Consider the following 22,053-nt stretch of genomic DNA (forward strand, 5'->3'; position numbering starts at 1 on the left):
TGAACCCTCTAAGTGAACAGCAGCAGAAGACTTAATAAGTCTAAAAAAATAAGTCAAATAAATACCTAATAAAGTGCTCAGTGTATTAGGTCCTTGACCTTGCCAGACTGCGCACCACTTGAAAACCAGTGACATATCATATCTTATTTCAGGTTTGTTTTATTTTTTCTTGCGACTCTCAAAGAGAGCTTGAAAATTGCAATTCTTGAAAACCATGCATACATTTTGCTACTTTTTGGTAGTTAGCCGAACATCTGAAAATCCAGAAAGAGCAGTGAGAACACGCCCCACTGGAGTGTAATTCTTCACAAACATGCCTATAAGAAACGTTATCATCAGGAAAGTTACATCAGGCCATATTTCATTCTATTAACAGAGATGATGTTTCAGGAAGTGAAAGTAAAATTGCAGAATGCAACAAGAATATCGCAGTTCAAATAGGTTCAGAATCTATTCGATTGAAATTCGCTTGCTATGTAGCCTAATTCACCTTATGAACAAGCTGGTGCTTTTCTGTTGTCTGATTCAAACCAGTGTGTTGTGGGTCTCAACGTATTTGTGCTTGTTTATTTCTCAGCGTCAAAGTGGCTTCATTGACTGTCATCGGCTGTCATTGACTGTTTACCTATGTAAGCTGACTGTGACAAAAAGAGCTGTGGTCTCTCTCAAACATTCAGTTCAAGAGAGACCACAACCTGTGACAGGAAATCTAGCACAAAAACAACACTCGTAAACAAGACAGTAGGTAATAAGAAACTTTTGGTTGAAAGCAGTGGCTCTTCAAGTTCACAATACATGATATTCATCCCTGCTAATACCCCTCCCCATCTGGATCTCTCCATTTCCCTTGGGGATACCACACTTACACCATCACCCAGTGCAAGGAACCTCGGCGTGGTGATGGACAGCAGACTGTCCCTCTCCGAGAACATTGCGGCGGTGACCCAGTCATGCAGGTTCTTCCTATACAACATACGGAGAATCCGCCCCTTTCTCACCCCCTACTCGACCCAGCTCCTGGTCCAAGCGATGGTTCTGTCCCACCTGGACTACTGCAATTCCCTCTTGGCTGGCCTCCCAGCGTCCGCTATCAGACCCCTCCAACTGATCCAGAATGCAGCAGCTCGTCTGGTCTTCAACCTTCCCAAATACTCACACGTCACCCCCCTGCTTACTTCCCTCCACTGGCTGCCTGTCATGGCTCCCATCAAATTCAAAACATTGGTGCTAGCCTTCCAAGCAGTTAAGGGGTCTTCCCTAGCTTACCTACAAAAAATCATTAAACCCTACACCCCTGCCAGACCTCTTCGTTCAGCCTCCACTGGCCGCTTGGCACCTCCCCCTCTCCGAACCTTCACCTCACACTCACGACTACTGTCTGTTCTGGCTCCATGGTGGTGGAACGAACTCCCCATTGATGTCAGAACTGTAGAATCTCTCCCCACCTTCAAGCGCAAACTGAAGAAGCACCTCTTCAAGCAAATGGGATGATTTGCTTTTATTTAAATTCCATTGTGTATAGAGTGCTTATACCTGGAAAATTAGTAATAATCAAAGGACAAAAAAAAGAAGAAGAATACAGACACTTCAGTGGTACTGAATGAGGAGACATCTGTCTGTTGGTTCCTGCTGACTAGAACCGATGAGTATCAGCCACTGAACAGTTCAGTGGTATCAGCGATTCCTCTGATGCCATCATTCCATCACACCACCCATTTCGGGCCCTGCAATAGTGTGCTACTGACTCTGTTACTGCATCTTTTCCTGGCCCAAGACACAACACTGCCATGGACTTTATATCCAATTCTGTGCACAAACATCGGAACCCATGGTTCGTAAACAGGTTTAAGATATGTGTTCTAAGCTTCATTACAACATATACAACTTTGATTTTACATTGCTACACAGGTCTCCATAGTGGACAGTGGGACAGATATAATTCTGCTGTGGACCTCATTACAATACATTACATATTATTACATTAATGGCATCTTATCCAGAGCGATTTACAGTTGATTAGACTAAGCAGGAGACAATCTGCTGGGTTGTAATGCAGGGTTAAGGGCCTTGCTCAAGGGCCCGATGGTTGTTATTGTGGCAACACAGAGGATCGAACCACCGACCTCCCAGTCATGTACCTTAACCACTACGCTACAGGCCACCCTTACAATACCAGGTATTGATTTGTTAGCTTGACATGTGCCCGTGAAGACATAATTAAATTATTATGGATTTGTTTGCTGTAATTATGGAATAATGGTATAGTGTGTCATTGAGAGTGATAATCTCTCATGCTGGATTTTTTGGACTTTTGATATTCTCAGATTTTCTGTGTAAGCATCTGATTTTTTGCCATAGATACTCTAAAATATCACGATGATACAGTGTGTATATTATCTTTGCAGGCATTCCAGAAACATTAATTTATCGGTACATTGTTTGTTAAATGATTAAGTTAACATCTACGTATATAACAGGATATATGGAACTCTCCAAATAACTTTGAAGCAGTTTTGGTATTTTAAAATTTTGAGCAAGCAATATACTTGCTGTCAATAGATGTTCAGAGCTATTACCAGACCGGTGGAATGAGAGGCATGGCTGGCTAAAAACCCTTGTCCTGTGGAATACCTAATAATTGATAAACTAAACATTGATAAACTAACTAGGAACTCTGATAACTCCAGGGGGCCTGTTCCACAAATAGTCCATGAGCCAGAGCCTCACATTTTGGCCATCAGGTCCACTTGGAGGGACTTTTTGGATGGTCTATGTCCCTAGTATTAGAAAAGGGTTGATAGCATCACGGCAATGGTAGCTTTTTATGTGCTTATCACTGTTTTTTTCATCCCTCCATTGTTTTCATGTTTACTGTAGCATGTTCACTGTTAATAAAAATCACAAAGTGAGAGTAATACTCTGATGATCCACCAGAGGGCAGCAGTGTGATGGAAATAACAGATGGACAAAATTTGCTTCATCGCTGCATACAACCAGGGGGCCCGTTCCACAAAGCGGGATTGCTGAGTTAACTGGATACCCGCACAAAGTAAAACCCAGAACAGCTCTTTTTACTTCAGTACATGTTCCAGATATGGGTGTGGTCCAGGTTTTACTCAGTGCAGGTTTTACTGGCTAACTCCATAATCCTGCTTTTAGTTAGTATGATGTAATTGCAGCAATGGTAGCTGCCTATGTACTATCACTCTTTTTTCATCCCACCATCATTATTAGTTTTTCGTGTTTTTTCCCCCTCAGTTTTCAATGAAAACAGTTAAACTAAGCAGAATATGATGAAGTCGTACATGCATGAAAAGCTTACAATCTCATCTAACCAACAGTGCTGTACCCCAAAGTTAATAGGACCTACACTTTAGGATATAATTAGGCAATTTTGGAATGCCAATAGATAAGGCATAATAACTGTTTACAGCTACACTACCAACAGTAGTGTAAGTCGAAAGAACACAAAATAAGTTTTATAATGATGTGTCATATGTATATCAACAAAAATAAACGAGGGAAATTGTAAATTGAGGCTTCAGAATTTTCATGGAATTCTTGGGGACCTGCATTGGAATCTTATGTACTTGGATTCTAATGAATGAGATGCACATTATACACTCAGTGAGCACTTTATTAGGTACACCTATACACCAGCAGCCTGTTGCACCAGTATAACGTAAGTTTGATTGCAAGATAGGGTGTAAAGTCCACAATAAATGTTACGTTGTAACAAGTTAGTTTCAAACTAGAGTTGTGTCTTTGTTCGGTTGCACAACTCATACTTATGCTATGCTTATTCGGTTGCTCCACTGATACTTATGCGGTTTTTTCATTTTTCTCCATTCATACACACACCGATGGCGATTAATTCACCCATGCATACACAGACTCACACACCGACGGCGACTGGCCGCCACGCAGGGCGCCGACCAGCTCGTCAGGAGCATTTGGGGGTTGGGTGTCTTGCTCAGGGACGCTTCGACGCAGCCCGGGCAGGGGATCGAGCCGGCAGCCCTCCGACTGCTCTTACTGCCTGAGCCATGTCGCCCCCCTTATGCAAGCAAAGTTGACCGTAAAGCAACACATACAGTGACGTTTCTATGTTCAGACCAATCACGCACTTTTAAAAAACAATTCACGCCTCGTGCCCTTCTAGCGTCATGCGTCAAGTAATCTCAACGGCTGCCTGCAGTTATCGCAACAAATTCTATCCCCCTTACAAAACTTATCCCCTCCGGGGTCACGTTTCCGGTTCCGTCTCTGCAATGACGTCAATCATATTTGTTTACTGCTGTATGTAATAGGCTCTGCATCGGCAAGCTAGCGATGCTTTTGTGAATATGTAGTGCTTCATATGTAATCTATCGATTATTTATATACATTGAACCACGATATAGGCTACATCTCGCTAGCTAGATAGAAAGATCCCCAGCTAGCCAGGAATAAAAAACAGCTATGGCTTATCTTCCTAGTTAGTGAGCAATCTATCCGTCTGGCTGTCTCGCTAGCTAGATATTTCTTATTTTGCTAGCTAGGGAGCTAACTTAAATATATCTACCTTTGTCATGCTAATCTACTTCTCTACATATATTTATTGCCGAATGGTTTGCTGTCCGTTTCACTAATTAGCTAGCGGTACTGAATCGTCCACCGAGAGATGAGCACTAACTATCTCTATCGCTATCTTAATCTGTGGAGAAATTGGCAATTTATATGTAATTTACATACACCGGACTAAATAAACGCTTTTTGACAGAGTAATGACTAAGCGTATGCCGTTCATAAAAAGACACGCTAGCCAGTTGACGCTACCGTACGCATCAGGGGAACGTATATTATAGATCGCATCATAGCAACCAACAGATAAAGCTTGGCAACCACGCTGTTGACTTGACGCTAACTCATGACGTTAATTTACGCACGAGGGGAACGTAACCGGAAACCGAAACGTGACCCCGGAGGGAATAGATTTTGTAAGGAGGATAGAATTTGTCGTGACGTCACAACAGCTTCCGGGTGGATAACTGCTCTGGCTCTGCTACCTACTGCCATTGAAAATTATGAATTGGAGGCAGTTTAATTTATATGATTTATACGATGTGGTCTAGCTAGCTAACATTAGCTAGCCACCATCATTTACATGAATAATCAGTGCAAACTGACTAGCTAGTGTTATTGAAACCCGTATTACCGTACCGTTAGCTATATAACTAGTTTTACAACAGGCAAGGTCGGATTTAACATTTCGTGTTTCTAATGTTTCTAGTGTTTCTCTATATGGCTGCCGATGAGCGCCTGGTGTTTATTAGCTAACGTTAGCTGCCAACAACGTTTGTGAAGGACATGAGCAATACAAAGTTATGGTTTTGTTTATCCTCCCACGTTTCTGGCACTTTGAAACGTATTTCGGGCGTCTCTGTGTTGGCGCTATATAATTAGCCAACAATGTGACAGGAACTCGGTGCATAAAAGCATGAGCTATTGTATTGGTGCGTCCCAATAGCCGAAAAGTGAACAACTCCTTTATTCCACTACCACCCTTCTCCACTCCGTGCCCCGGAAACCGTTCTTTGTGGCCTCCTCCCTTCACTGTTCCATTTTCGAAGTGTACGAACAAAACAGCTTCGACTCCACCCTTTGTTTTGTGTTTTTGTGGCTCATATCCGACAAACATATTCTACCATTAACATAATGTTAATGTTACAAATTAAATAACAGTTTCCAAAAGCAATGAAAAGCCTAGAAGCAAGACTAGATGGTAAATGGCTGGCATTTATATAGCACCTTTATCCATGTATCCAAAGCGCTGTACAATTGATGCTTCTCATTCGCCCATTCATACACATACACTCAGGCATGTCATGTTTCATGCTTGTCATGTCATGTTTCATGTTTAGTTATTGTCTTAGTTATTTTACTGTCATGTCACGTATTATGTTAGTTCTTGTTACGATGTATTTTCTAGCCTTGTCACGTTATATAGTTTATTCATGTCACAGTTCTTTTCTTGTTTCGTCATAGTTTAAGTTTGATTCATGTTATGTTTTCACGTTTATTGTTTAGCATACACTTTTTCGTGTCTTTCCGCAAACCTTGCGTTCATGCTTTCTCTCTCTTTCTCCCTCCCCGGGGCGACATGGCTCAGGCAGTCGCCGTCTGGCAGTTGGAGGGTTGCCGGTTTGATCCCCCACCCGGCCTGTGTCGAAGTGTCCCTGAGCAAGACACCTAACCCCCAAATGCTCCTGACAAACTTTGTTGTACGTCGCTCTGGATAAGAGCATCTGCCAAATGCCAATAATGTAACAACCTGGTCAGGGCCTTGCATGGCAGCCAATTGCCGTCCACCGTGGAGGTGGAGTGTGTGTATGAATGGGTGAATGGAGAAGCATCAATTGTACCGCGCTATATAAATGCCTGCCATTTACCTTTCTGTTGCTCACGCTTCCCTAATTGTTTCATTTTCCTGTGTCTACTGACTAATCATGATCACTTAGATTAAATGCAAGATCTTTGAGGGGAAAATGCTGATTAATAGTTAATAGTTAAGGAGAAAACTCAAAATACTTAAGATGTCCCAAATTACCTAATGTACAAAATGATCTGAATTCCCCCTACAGAAATGGAATCAGCGTCCGTGTTAACATATATGCAGCTTTTCCATTGTACAAAATTAAAATCTATGTAAAACTATCCTGAATGTTAACGCTGTGAATGATATTTCTTGGCTACAATGCTATTGCGTTGTTGACATACAGCAAAGTACCCCCTCCAAATTCTCCCCCAGAACTAGGCCTACATTTGTTTCCACAGCCAAACTGAATGAATATGAATCCTTTGTAGATAAATATGTCATAATAGCCAGTGCATATACAATGTTTATTATTATACACTCAGTGACCACTTTGTTAGGTAGATGCAACTTTTTTATCAGCTAATCATGTGGCTGCAACTAAATGCATAAACGCATGCAGACGTGGTCAAGAAGTTTAGCTGTTTTTCAGACCAAAATGGGCAAGAAACGTGATCTAAGTTACTTTGACAATGGAATAATTGTTGGTGTCAGACTAGGTTGTTTGAGTATCTCCTGGGATTTTCACGGACAACAGAGTTTGCAGAGAATGATGCAAAAAAACTAAAAATATACAGTGGGCAAGAAGTTCTGTGGTCAGAAACTCATTGTTAATGAGAGAGGTCAAAGGAGAAGAGCCAGAATGGTCAAAGGTGACAGTAACACAAATAACCACGCATTGGTGGTATGCAGAAGAGCATCTCAAACACAACACGTGAACCCTCTAAGTGAACAGCAGCAGAAGACTTAATAAGTCTAAAAAAATAAGTCAAATAAATACCTAATAAAGTGCTCAGTGTATTAGGTCCTTGACCTTGCCAGACTGCGCACCACTTGAAAACCAGTGACATATCATATCTTATTTCAGGTTTGTTTTATTTTTTCTTGCGACTCTCAAAGAGAGCTTGAAAATTGCAATTCTTGAAAACCATGCATACATTTTGCTACTTTTTGGTAGTTAGCCGAACATCTGAAAATCCAGAAAGAGCAGTGAGAACACGCCCCACTGGAGTGTAATTCTTCACAAACATGCCTATAAGAAACGTTATCATCAGGAAAGTTACATCAGGCCATATTTCATTCTATTAACAGAGATGATGTTTCAGGAAGTGAAAGTAAAATTGCAGAATGCAACAAGAATATCGCAGTTCAAATAGGTTCAGAATCTATTCGATTGAAATTCGCTTGCTATGTAGCCTAATTCACCTTATGAAGTGTGTTGTGGGTCTCAACGTATTTGTGCTTGTTTATTTCTCAGCGTCAAAATGGCTTCATTGACTCTCATCGGCCAACTCGGGTCCTCATGTTGACAAATTAAATAACAGCAATTAAAAACCTAGAATCAAGACTAGATACCGAAAGCTTTCTTATACCTGCACTAAGGAAGCAAACACACGTGACTAATCAGAAACAGCTCGGAAGTAATCTGTCCAATTACTTTTGGTGTGTTGAAATTGAGGGTTTTTTAAATTTTATTTTATTTTTTAGTAAAAAGATATGTAATTTATATATATAAATTACATTTTAACCGCATTTTAACCTCATATTCATTGTTTCATTTCAAATCCAATACACTGGAGTACAGAGCCAAAAGAGCATACTGTCCACTGTCCAAATATATATGGACTGCACTGTATTTTATAGAGACCTATAAAATAAGATTAATCTATGAATGCAGTGACTAATCCAGTCAAACCAGTCCATTCAGATTAAATGCAAATATAAATAGATAAAACATTTATATAGATAACACAATTACATCTCATGAGAATTTGTCTTTCTCCCTTGAACTAATATTACAGCTAATATTCCATAATGTTTGTGACAAAGGTATTTTTATTTATTTTATTTTATTTTCTTGATTTGGCTCTTTTCTCCACGACTTTAGATTGGTAAGCAATTCACATGTGGTTAAAGTGCACATTTTCCACTTTTATTTAATAATGTGTTATCTTTATACACTGTTTATCTTTATGTTTGGCTATACTCTGGCTGCCAGCAAATGGCATGCCAAATATTCTGAACATCCCCATCATTACACATTCTTTTGTTCATACATTTCTGAAATGGGGGTTTAGTTTATGTAGAGTTTCTGTTATTTAAAACATGTAATATTACTCACACATATGCAGACATTGAATGGGCCATAGCTGCAAAGGTAACAGAGATCCCACTCTGATTTTTAGCTGTGTTTAAACAATACACATATTTTAAAATAACATAATTCTGAACATTTGGCCCTGAGCTGTAGTATTACAATACTGTAAGTTTACAGCCTGCATGGGACACTATTTTGCTCTTCTGGAAATATGCATTTCACCTCAGTAAACCTTATTCCAGTAAACATCTAAAGGTATAAATGGTTTGACAAATGTCATTTTACATTTACACCTTCATAGTGTGTTACTTGAATCTGTTGGGGTTGCATCTGAAGTAACTGAGGAAAAGTGGCCGGATGGCACTGTCTCTCAGGCCATAAATGAGGGGACTCAGACATCGGGGAAGAACAAGGAGGCAAAAAAAGTTCAAGAATTGCAGAGGCACAAACAGGGCAGTGGCAGTCTTGGCAATCAGAGCCTCAAACAATGCAAACAGCAAAGAGGTGATACATATTCCCAGCTGAAACATGTGGAGCAGCACAGTTTTGCGAGCCTTATTGGCTGAATCCTTGTTTGTGGAAGCTGATTTAGCTACTAATGTTATACTAATGTAAATATAGAGGATTGTCAGAGCCACAACCACAAGGAAAAAAAAATTCAACCCACTGGTCAAGGCGAGCTGCCATTCCTCAATTAACAGCTGCTCCCGTATACAAAATACGGGTGCAGTGAAAAAGTGGGGATCAAGCGCCATGATGTAAAATATCTCAATGAGGATATTAACAGAGCTAATGAACCACATTAGTCCAATAGCGATCGCTGTCCTTCTCTGGGTGGCGATCTCTGCATGACGCAATGGGAAACGAATGGCCACATAGCGCTCCAGTGAAATCACTGCCAGGTTGAGTGGGGTGTTGTTAAAAGTGACTACAGTAATCAGTATCATGACAGAGCAGACGGCCTTAGACACATGGAGGAATGCCAAGGCGAATAAGTACAACACTATAGTGCCCATCAAATGAACAGAATCATTGATGAGCATGTGGGCAAAGAGGATGTAACGCGAGTCCTCCCTGAATTTTGGTTTGCTCCACAGAATGAAGAACATGAGGCCACTCATGAAGGTAAAAAACAATGCTGTAGCCAATATCACAATTACTTCTGTCACCACAACTGCATCCATCTGTATTACGTAGGCTTGCTGGTGTACGAATGTGAGCGGTCCAGATGAAATATTGCCCTCCATAGATCACTCCCTTTTTAACCAAAGCAAAAATTTTGCAACAAAAATGATTGATTTCTTTTGCTTAAATTAAATGGTACAATTCAGCAAAATTGGAAGACATTCCTTTGCACAACTGACATAAAGAGACATAGAAACAACAGTAGATCAAAGGGTCTCTTTGAAATCCTAGAAAAAAGACAGTATGCTTCTTTGTGTCCTTCATCAGGCCTGAAAAATATCTATTTGACCACAGTGACCACTGTATAATAAATGTCTATTTACAGGTATCGTACAGTACACAGAAGTGCCTTAATTCCAAAATTCAGCGAAATATAATGCACACTGAACAGCTGACCTCATTTCATAATATCCAAAATATAAATAAGTAACTGAAAGATTTTTTTGCAATTGGAAGAATCCTTGAGCTCCTTTTGCTGCTCAGCAGCATCTGACAATCTGTGTGCTGGTGACATTTATTTATATACAAGGGTGATGCACTGTTGTCATGCCATCCCCACTAGAGTATATGCAATAACACAACTCTCCTTCGAATGTTTGTGACCACAAAAGATTTGTGAGTGTTATGTGGCAGGCAATTAATCAGTTAAGATGACCCACAAGTTGCCTGGAGTGAATCTGAAATATCCCATGTTTCTAAAGCACACAAGGCTAAAGAGTAATTGCAATTAATTTACATGAAATGCAGTTAAAGGTTGCAAGACTTAGCATATCTAAAACTGCAGGCCTAAATAGGCCAATATTAGGCCTAAAATGGGTCCATATATTCCCTGTAATGTTGGTCAGGGCAACATGGAAAGACATTATGTTTTTAGTCAGGCAACTATTAAAATGGGTAATTTTAGTCTGAATAAGGCCACAATTGACATCATACACAGGAGTATAGAGTTGTGTTGATAATTTCATCATGGGAGCCGAATATGTTCTCTGGTGGTGCTCTGCCAGGCCTGTACTGTAGCCATCTTTAGCTGCTGCTTGTTCCAGGGGCTACTTGCCTTAAGTTCTCTTTAGCATATGAAATGCACGTTCAGTTGTATTCAGATCAGGTGAGTGACTTCACCAATCAGGAATTTTTCAGTTTTTGGCTTTAGCAATATGTTTGGGTTTAATGGGCCTCATGCAAGAAGCACTCTGTGGCGCCCCGTGGGGAGAGAGAGGCAGAGAGAGCAAGAGTAGTTCCTCAACGGGTAGTTTAATGAGGTTCTGGTGTGCCTTCAGGGCACTTTTACAACGTCCCAACCAAAAAACTTCCTTTCTCACAAAAACGACAAAAAAAAGTCACCGGCAAAAAAATTAGGTTTCCCGGTCCGTCGGCGGTTCTGGGTGGTCCGTGCCGGCCGCGCCTTTTGGTAGGGCCTCCGAAGACCCGCTTCCACCGTGGTGTCGTTAGTTGCTTTCCCGTGGCTGTTTCCTCCTCACTAGGCTTCGCCTCCGTTTCCCTCCGTACTCAGCCCCGCTCTGTGGTTGCGCCTCGCCTTTTGTACGGCTCCGCTCTCTCTCGGAGTCGGTCCGGCTGCGCCTGTCCAATGAGAAGGGTTAATTGTCTCTTCCTCACATTCCCCACGCGTCTTTCCCCGTGTCGCTGGCCATGGTTCTGAATCTCCTCGCCGGCTCTCGCTCCGGTGCGGCTCTGTTAGATACGACCTGGGGAAATACACGTGGTTAATAACTTTTCCTAGCAGAAGCCGCCGGCGCACGGGCCGTTCCACACCAGTGGTGTACCGATTTCCGATCGGGCCACCACATTTCCTCCCCCTCAGCTCCACGCCCTCGGCGGGAGCGTCACCAAAGAGGCCCTCGTTCATCCGGGACAGGGCATCCGCGTTCCCTTGGAGTCTCCCGGCTCGGTGTTCCACCGTGAATTTAAAACTTTGTAGTTCTAAAAACCATCGGGTCACCCGGGCGTTAGTGTCCTTACACCGATACATCCATTGCAATGGGGCATGGTCAGTTATAAGGATAAATTCCCTTCCTACCAGATAGTATTTGAGCTTCCCGACTGCCCACCTTATGGCCAGGCACTCCTTCTCCACCGTGCTATAATTCCTCTCATGCTTCAGCAATTTCCGGCTGATATAGGTGATCGGGTGCTCGGTGGCGTCCTGGATCTGGGATAGGACCGCACCAAGTCCGGTTTCAGAGGCGTCGGTCTGCAAAACAAACTTTTGGGAGAAGTTAGGGGTGGTCAGTACTGGTTCATTCCCCAGGGCGGCCCTCAGGTCTAGGAAGGCGCGGTCGGCGGCTTCGGTCCATATCACCGTGTGCCGGTGGTCTTTCTTGGTCAGCTCGTGCAAGGGGGCCGCTCTGGTGGCAAAGTCCGGTATAAACTGCCTATAGTACCCCACTAGGCCCAGGAATGTGCGCACTTGCCTTTTGGTGGTGGGTCGTGGCCAGTTGGTGATCCCGTCCACCTTTTGACTCTGGGGTCGGACGCACCCTCGTCCCACGGTGTGGCCCAGGTAGTCGGCCTCCTCCAGGCCCAGGCGACACTTAGCCGGGTTAGCTGTCAGGCCGGCTCCCCGGAGCGCCCCGAGCACCGCCTCCAGCCTCCTGAGGTGGCTTTCCCAATCAGCGCTGTGAATGACGATATCGTCGAGGTAGGCAGCAGCATACTCCCTGTGGGGCCTCAGCAGGTTGTCCATGAGCCTCTGGAAGGTGGCGGGGGCTCCATGCACTCCGAAGGGTAAGACGCGGTACTGGAACAGGCCATCCGGGGTGGCGAAAGCCGTCTTCTCCCTCGCCTGGGGGGTCAGCGGTACCTGCCAGTACCCCCGGGTGAGGTCCAGGGTGCTGAGGTAGCGAGCGGGTCCCAGCCGCTCGATCAGCTCGTCCACCCGGGGCATGGGGTAGGCGTCGTACCGGGAGATTTCGTTCAACCTCCGGAAGTCGTTGCAGAACCTCCAACTGCCGTCCGGTTTTGGGACCAACACTATCGGGCTGGACCAGGCGCTTTGGGATTCTTCTATGACCCCCAGGTCCAGCATCCTCGCCACCTCCTCCCGGATGGTCTGCCTTCTCGCCTCCGGGATTCGGTAGGGCCGCAGTCGAACCCTCCTTCCTGGCTCCGTGACGATGTCGTGGTGGACCTTGGTAGTCCGGCCCGGGAGGTGGGAGAGCACATCCCGGTGTTGACTCACCAGCTCGCGGAGGTCTTGGCGCTGCCGGTCGGTCAGCAGGTCTCCAGTGGCCACTTCTGGTGTTCCGGTGGCGCCGCCTGTGGTTAAGCAGAGGGGAGCAGGGTCGTGCACGGGTTCGTGCCACCTCTTTAGCAGGTTAATGTGGTACTTTTGGAGCTGGTGTCTCCGGCCCACCTGTCTTACCATGTAGTTCACTGGCCCAACCTTGGCTACTACTTCATAGGGCCCATGCCATTTGGCCAGAAATTTGCACTCATTGGTGGGGATCAGCACCATGACTTTATCCCCCGGCTGAAATTCTCTCACCTGGGCTGTTCGGTTGTACAGTCTAGCCTGCTCCTTCTGGGCCTGTTGCATGTGCTCCCGGACCATGGGCCAGATTTTTGCCATCCGCTGGTCCATAGCTTCCACATGTTCCAGGAGGGTGCGTTGTCGGGACGGCTGCTGCTCCCAGGCCTCCTTCGCGAGGTCCAGTAGCCCTCGGGGACGTCTCCCATACAGCAACTCGAAGGGCGCGTACCCCGTGGATGCCTGTGGGACCTCACGTATCGAAAATAATAGGTACGGTAATAAGTGGTCCCAGTCCTTACCGTCCGTTGTGATCATTTTCCTCAGCATTGACTTGAGGGTTTTGTTAAACCGCTCTACCAGCCCGTCGGTCTGGGGGTGGTAGACGGATGTCCTCACTTGTTGGACCCGGAGTAGGCGGCACATCTCCCTCATCACGCCCGACATGAAACAGGTCCCCTGGTCTGTCAGGACCTCTTCCGCAATCCCCACCCGGCTGAAGAGGAGGAACAGCTCCCTCGCGATGCTCTTCCCCGTCGCGGCCCGTAAGGGTACGGCCTCCGGGTAACGGGTGGCGTAATCAACGATTACCAGGATGTAGCGGTGACCCCGGCTGGACTTGGGCAGGGGTCCCACTATGTCCATAGCAATTCGGCGGAAGGGCACATCTATAATGGGGAGAGGGATTAATGGATTGCGATACGTCACCCGGGGGCTGTGCAGTTGACACTCCGCACACTGTCGGCAGTAGTCCTCCACTGCCCGTTTGATGCCAGGCCAGTAAAAGCGAGATAGGATCCGCTCATACGTCTTCTCCCTTCCCAGGTGGGCCCCCAACAGGTGGGTGTGGGCGAGGTAGAGCACCTTGGAGGTGTGGCTCCGGGGTACCAGAAGTTGGTCCAGCTCTCCCGGGTCCCTGTTGCAGGTCCGATACAGCAGGTTATTCTGGACTTTAAAATACGGGTAGGCCGGTCTACTCACCCCGCCTTGTGGGACGCCCTCAATGTAAGCAGCGGCCCTCCAGGCCTGGGCGAGGAGGGGATCTTGCAGCTGGGCGGAGCCGAAGTCCGTTGGGGCCCTCTCTAGTTCGGGTTGAAACTCCGAAAACCCCCCCGCGCTACCCCCTTCCGCCTCCAGGGGTGGTGGTGGGTCCGGTCGCTCCGGGGCTGTATCCGTGCTCTCGGTAGGGGGTTGCGTGGTCGGTCCCCTCCCCCCTTGGGGCGAGATCTCCTCCTCCTCACTATCCCCGGCAGGGGCCACCCAAACCGGGTGTGGTTCCCGGTGGCCCTTCCGGCGGGGTCGGGGTGTGTGACTTGGCCTCTCCGAGGTCGCCCTCTCACTCCAGTAGCTGAGAAAGAGGGGGCAGTCTCTTCCCAGCAGCACCTCCACTGGGAGGCTCTCGACTACCCCCACCCTTCCCGTGAATTGACCTCTAGGGGTGATGATGGTTACCTCGGCGGTGGGGTAGCTTCGTACGTCGCCGTGGATGCAGGTGACGGCGATGTCCTCTCCCCGTCTCCCCCCTGCTAGGGTTGGTCTCACCAGGGTAATAGCACTCCCCGAGTCCAGCAAGGCCTCCGCGTCTTGACCCCCGATCCGGACGGGTAGCCTAGGGGCGGCAGTGCCCTTGTGGGCCCAGCACGTGGTGAGGTAGTGGCAGGGTCGGCCCGTCTCAGGTGCAGTGGCCATGGACTCCTCCCTCCCTGGGCAATCCTGGCTCAGGTGGCCCTCCCGGCCACAGGCGAAGCACCGTCTGGTCTCTCTCCGGCGGAGTCCCTCGTCCCTGTCGTCCGCTCTCCACCGTGGCCTGGTTTGTGGCTCCAGTCGGACCGCGCTTGGGGTTCTTCGGGGGCTTTCCGTTTTGGTTCCCCTGACCATCTCTTGGGCCACCTGGTGGTTCTCCAGGAGGTTGACCAGGGCATCAATGGAGCGGGGCCCCTGCTGGGCCACATATTTCTTGACGTCCGGGGCCAGGGCTCGGACACAGCGATCCAACACCACCCGGTCGAGCAGGGGCGGCCCGTCGCCCTCGACTAGCCAACTTTTGGTTAGCCTCCCCAGGCTCATCACCTGTCCTCGCGCCGGGAGGGCGGGGTCATAGGCCCACTGGTGGAACCGCTGTGCCCTGGCGGGGAGGCTGTAGCCATACTGGGCTAAGATGGTGGCCTTGAGGGTGGGGTAGTCGTGGGCTTCGGCCGGAGGCAGTCCCCGGTACGCCTTCTGGGCCTCCCCGCTGAGGAATGGGGCCAGGAGGGAGCCCCAGGCGCCTTGAGGCCACTTCTCCAGGTAAGCCGCCCGTTCGAAGGTCTCGAGGTAGGCCTCAATTTCATCGTCCGGGGTCTGCTTCAGCAGTACGTCTTTGGGTGTCCGGTGGCTTGTCGCCGGGCTGGACTTTTGGCACAGTTCCGCCACGGCTTTCTGCAGGGCGCCTTGGGACCGCAGTAGAGCGTTGATGGCGTCCTCCATTTTTTTTTTTATTTTTTTTTTTATTTTTTTTTTTTAATTGCTCTCTCTCTCTATAGCTGGGATCTGGGTGCCCGCATTCTCCACCATATGTGGCGCCCCGTGGGGAGAGAGAGGCAGAGAGAGCAAGAGTAGTTCCTCAACGGGTAGTTTAATGAGGTTCTGGTGTGCCTTCAGGGCACTTTTACAACGTCCCAACCAAAAAACTTCCTTTCTCACAAAAACGACAAAAAAAAGTCACCGGCAAAAAAATTAGGTTTCCCGGTCCGTCGGCGGTTCTGGGTGGTCCGTGCCGGCCGCGCCTTTTGGTAGGGCCTCCGAAGACCCGCTTCCACCGTGGTGTCGTTAGTTGCTTTCCCGTGGCTGTTTCCTCCTCACTAGGCTTCGCCTCCGTTTCCCTCCGTACTCAGCCCCGCTCTGTGGTTGCGCCTCGCCTTTTGTACGGCTCCGCTCTCTCTCGGAGTCGGTCCGGCTGCGCCTGTCCAATGAGAAGGGTTAATTGTCTCTTCCTCACATTCCCCACGCGTCTTTCCCCGTGTCGCTGGCCATGGTTCTGAATCTCCTCGCCGGCTCTCGCTCCGGTGCGGCTCTGTTAGATACGACCTGGGGAAATACACGTGGTTAATAACTTTTCCTAGCAGAAGCCGCCGGCGCACGGGCCGTTCCACACCAGTGGTGTACCGATTTCCGATCGGGCCACCACAACTCGTATGAACAGAATTGTTCTTAAATCGCTCATATGAAGGATTTAAGGGAACTTTCAACAATTTTCTCATATTTACAATTTCTTCTTAGGTTGGAACAAAACTAATGAGTGGATCTGACCTGTCGTAGGAATCATGGGAGGAACACATTCCATTATTTTCTATGGAGAGGTTTGCAGTGTATGATGGGCGCAGTCCAGTGGTACTTTGGATCAATCTAGGCATTGCATATCAAATATGAATCAAGATATAGTGACTGCATGGCTTATTTCTTGCCATATTGTCATCCATCCATCCATCCATCCATCCATCCATCCATTACCTTAACCCGCTTATCCTGAACAGGGTTGCAGGGGGGGCTGGAGCCTATCCCAGCATACATCCACGTCCATGACCTTATCACAAATAATAGGAGAAGAGTCAAGATTGTCATATTTGCCAGGGGTGTCTGCACAAAGTATTAAACCAGGAATGCCTATAAATTTGGCACCTATGGTTTTCAGAAAAAAATGAGATTACTTAAAAAATATATCTATGCATAGCATATAGATTATTACCTGTGTTGTTTACTAAATAAAGCTGTTCTGCTTAATTTTTATCAAGGGTACCAATAATTCTTGAGCCCACTGTTTATACACTCAGTGACCACTTTATTAGGTAAACCTGTACACCAACTTGTTAATGCAAATATAACATTTTATCTGCCAATCATGTGGCAGCAACTAAATGCATTAAAGCATGCAGATGTGGTCAAGAGGTTCAGCTGCTTTTCAGACCAAATGTCAGAATGGGGAAGAAATGTAATCTAAGTGACTTTGGTTGTGGAATGATTGTTGGTGCCAGACAGGGTGGTTTGAGTATCTCAGAACCTGTTTATCTCCTGGGATTTTCACACACATCCAGTGAGCAGCAGTTCTGTGGGTGGAAAGCATTGCTAATGAGATAGGTCAGAGGAGAAGGGCCAGACTGGTCAAAGGTGACAGGAAGGTGACAGTAAAGCAAATAACCAAACATTATAACAGTATGCAGAAGAGCATCCCTGAACAAATAACGTGTCAAACCTGCATGTCAAAAGTGGATAGGATACAGCAGCTTAATAAGTCTAAACAAAAGTATAATAAATACCTAATAAAGTGCTCACCAAGTTTACATACTAATATTGTACTTATTGTGCTAACAGGCCTATAGGCAAAGCCCTGTCAGTTCAGTGTTGTGTTTGACCAGGTGATGTAACAGGAGCAGGAAGATGGTGGCAGAGTAAACTGGTCCCTGCTCTGTGCATGGCCTCATGTCATGTGAGGAGTAAGGTGCCCCCACAGAGAAAGCTCCAGGGTGCCATTACAATGTTTTGCCTCTGCAGACTGTAGGTCCCCTGCCCCATCATTAACACTCATTTATTATTAATGTCCATGCCTGAGCTGTGGATGCAGTGAGGCCCCTTGTTTGTTCCTGTGTTCATCTGTAGAGGTGTAATGCAGGGTGTTTGGCTGGATGCATCAGGCCTCAGCCAGCATTCAGTGACAAAGGCACTGTTCTGGCAAACTGTTCCAACCATTAACAACTCTCTGAGTATATATTTCTGAGTGGTTGTTGAGAATTTCCTCTTGGCTAATTTCAGCCATTGCTCTGTTAACAGAGCTCAGTCTAAGTGGCCTTTCGTTGATCCTCATAACCTCATAATCTAAATATAATTCCATACCTAAAAAAAGAGAAAGGAAAACACAAGGGCAAAAATATATGTCTAAAAGTTGTACTCATTATCTCTCATGTCTCATCTGCTGCTCCTCAGAGAATCCTCTATCAAGTAATGTTGCGACTCTCCAAATGATATTGTTGCGCAGTTGCAGTTCAGAGGATCTGAGTTAGTTTAACTAACAATGCCACAGTTGTGCAATGTGTTGTGTTTGCCTTTTACAATATAACTATTGTTAACACTGTCACATTATTTTGTCTATCTATTGAATATACATAGGTGATGGATAGTGAGATGACATAACCAGACTTAATAAATTTGATGAGTACAAGATTACTTGTGCTTGTATTCTGTTTTGTGCAGTTCAATTGAAATGTCATCATGAGCATCGTAATAGGTTATCAATTAAAACCTGTGTAATGGGCTGCCTATAGCTGGCTGTGTGATGAGGTCAGTGTTCATTCTCAAACGAAACATCCATATAATGTTGATTGTCTACTTAGAATTTCTCTGGTGTAATTATAATTATAATTGTCCATTTCGCTGTTGTGTATTTGTACATAGGAATGCTATGATCTGCATTTTGTTTAGACTTTCTAGAAAATAATCTAGCTACGAGGTTATCTGGCCACTGCCAGAAATGCAACTGCCTTGTATATTCAATGCCTGTCTCTGTGTGCAGGCCACTACAGTATGCAGTGCAGACGTAAGTATTTGCACAGTGACACATTTTCTGTCATTTTTGCTCTGTACTCCAGCAAACAAACAGTTGAAATAAAGCAATCACTGTGTGGTTAAAGTGCAGACTTTCAGCTTTAATTGAATAATGTTACATCTGGCTTGGGTGAACCATGTAGGAATTAAACAATATACATATTTGAAAAAAACATAACTGAACATTTGGACCTGAGCTGCAGTATTATTATTGCCTGCATGGGACACTATTTTGCTCTTCTGGAAAAATGCATCTCACCTCAATTATTCCAGTAAACATCTAAAGGTATAAATGGTTTGACAAATGTCATTTTACATTTAAACCCTCATAGTGTGTTACTTGAGTGAGGTGGGGTTGCATCTGAAGTAACTGAGGAAAAGTGGCCGGATGGCACTGTCTCTCAGGCCATAAATGAGGGGACTCAGACATCGGGGAAGAACAAGGAGGCAAAAAAAGTTCAAGAATTGCAGAGGCACATACAAGGCAGTGGCAGTCTTTGCAATCAGGGCATCAAACAATGCAAACAGCAAAGAGGTGATACATAGTCCCAGCTGAAACATGTGGAGCAGCACAGTTTTGCGAGCCTTATTGGCTGAATCCTTGTTTGTGGAAGCTGATTTAGCTACTAATGTTATACTAATGTAAATATAGAGGATTGTCAGAGCCACAACCACAAGGAAAAAAAAACTTGCCGCACTGTAGAAGGTGATCTGCCATTCCTCAATTAACATCTGCTCCCGTATACAAAATATGGGTGCAGTGAAAAAGTGGGGATCAAGCGCCATGATGTAAAATATCTCAATGAGGATGTTAAAAGAGCTAATGAACCACATTAGTCCAATAGCGATCGCTGTCCTTCTCCGGGTGGCGATCTCTGTGTGACGCAAAGGGAAGCGAATGGCCACATAGCGCTCCAGTGAAATCACTGCCAGGTTGAGTGGGGTGTTGTTATAAGTGACTGCAGAAATCAGTACCAGGATGGAGCAGATGGCCTTAGACATATGGAGGAATGCCAAGGCAAATAAGTACAACACTATAGTCCCCATTAGATGAACAGAATCATTGATGAGCATGTGGGCAAAGAGGATGTAACGCGAGTCCTCCCTGAATTTTGGTTTGCTCCACAGAATGAAAATCATGAGGCCACTCATGAAGGTAAAGAAAAATGCTGTAGCCAATATCACAATTACCTCTGTCACCACAACTGCATTCATCTGTATTACATAGACTTGCTGGTGTAAGAATGTGAGCTGTCCAGACGAAACATTGCCCTCCTCCATAGATCACTTTTTGCTTAATTTAAATGGTACAATTCAGTAAAATTGGAAGACATTCCTTTGCACACCTGGCATAATGTTCCGTCACAGGTACAAAGAGACGTTGAAACTATAGTAGATCAAAGGGTCTCTTTGCAGTCCAAGAAAAAAGACGCTATGCTTCTTTGTGTCCTTCATCAGGCCTGAAAAAGATCTTTTTGACCACACTGTAATAAATGCCTATTTACAGGTATCGTACTGTACGCAGGAGTGCCTTCATTCCAGAATTCAGCCAAATATAATGCGCACTGAACAGCTGGCCTCATTTCATATTTGAATAATATCCCAAATATAAATAAGTAACTGATCTTTCTCAAAAGTGCAATTGGAAGAATCCTTGAGCTCCATTTGCTGCTGTGCAGCATCTGACAATCTGTGTGCTGGTGACATTTATTTATATACAAGGGTGATGCACTGTTGTCATGCCATCCTCACTAGAGTATATGCAATAACACAATAACACAACAAAAGGTGTGTGAGTGTTTTGTGGCAGGCAATTAATCAGTTAAGATGACCCACAAGTTGCCTGGAGTGGATCTGAAATGTTCCATGTTTCTGAAGCACACACGGCTAAAGAGTAATTGCAATTAATTTACATGAAATGCAGTTAAAGGTTGCAAGACTTAACATATCTAAAACTGCAGGAAATATTAGGCCTATAGTGGGTCCATAAAGTCCCTGTAATGTTGGTCAGGGCAAACATGGAAAGACATTATGTTTTTAGTCAGGCAACTATTAAAATGGGACATTTTAGTCAAAGACTGAATATAAAGCCACAATTGATATCATGCACAGGAGTGTAGAGTTGTGTTTTTCATTTTTACTGTATCATATTAGTTCTGAAATGTGCAAGTATTTAAATTGAATGGAGAAGTAACAACTTTCAGATGGCATTTTTTTTTGGCAGTTGAAATTTTTTTTTGCCAGTTGAAATATCTTTGAACCATTTGAAGAATACACTTTGGTTTTACAATGTATAAATTACAGCACATTTTATACCTAACCCCTCATTTCAGGACACCATCATGTTAATGCCCCTCCGAGGAATCGCCACCTTAACGTGGTGGAGGGGTTTGTGTGTCCCGGTGATCCTGGGAGCTAGGTTGTCAGGGGCACTGTTAGCCCCCAGTAGGGTCTCCCAAGGCAAATTGGTCCCGGGGGAGGGGCCGGACTAAGAGCGATTCAAAGACTCCCATGATACGGCCACACAATGACCCAGTTACCTTGCCCGGAAAAGGGAAACCGGGGCCCCCTGCTGGAGCCAGACCCGGGAGGGGAGCTCGTCGGCACAGCCCGAACTGGTCACGTGGGGTCGCCACCCTGTGGGCTCACCACCTGCAGGGGTCGGCATCGGAGTCGGGTGCTTTGCCCAATGCGCAGTAGGCAAAGGCGGGGATCTGGGCGTGCTGATCCTCGGCGTCGCAGACTGGTTCTGGGGACGTGGAACGTCACCTCTCTGGTGGGGAAGGAACCGGAGCTAGTGCGTGAGGCGGAGCGGTACCAACTAGATATAGTTGGGCTCACCTCCACGCACAGTACTGGTTCCGGAACCAAACTCCTGGAGAGGGGCTGGACTCTGTTCTTTTCTGGAGTTGCTCAAGGTGAGAGGTGCCGGGTAGGTGTGGGGATACTCACAAGCCACCGGCTGAGCACCACTGTGTTGGAGTTCCACCCGGGGAACGAGAGGGTCGCCTCTCTGCGACTATGTGTCGCTGGGGGGAAAGCTCTGACTGTCATTTGTGCTTATGCACCAAACGGCAGTTCAGAGTATCCGGCCTTCTTGGAGTCACTGGGCAGCATCCTGGAAAGGGTGCCACCCGG

At 45.9% G+C, this 22,053-nt stretch overlaps 2 protein-coding genes across 2 annotated transcripts; both read right to left on the reverse strand.

Moving 5' to 3' along the window:
- Positions 1-8,977: 8,977 nt before the first annotated feature.
- Positions 8,978-9,856, reverse strand: LOC133132496 (odorant receptor 131-2-like). The gene has a single exon (XM_061247952.1). It carries the CDS (start codon positions 9,854-9,856, stop codon positions 8,978-8,980), a length of 879 nt encoding a protein of 292 aa, XP_061103936.1.
- Positions 9,857-19,251: 9,395 nt separating this feature from the next.
- On the reverse strand, positions 19,252-20,067 carry LOC133132498 (odorant receptor 131-2-like). The gene has a single exon (XM_061247954.1). It carries the CDS (start codon positions 20,065-20,067, stop codon positions 19,252-19,254), a length of 816 nt encoding a protein of 271 aa, XP_061103938.1.
- Between the last annotated feature and the right edge of the window lie 1,986 nt (positions 20,068-22,053).

This window comes from Conger conger, chromosome 7 (genome assembly GCF_963514075.1).
Source record: "Conger conger chromosome 7, fConCon1.1, whole genome shotgun sequence".
NCBI classification, from domain to species: Eukaryota; Metazoa; Chordata; class Actinopteri; order Anguilliformes; family Congridae; genus Conger; species Conger conger.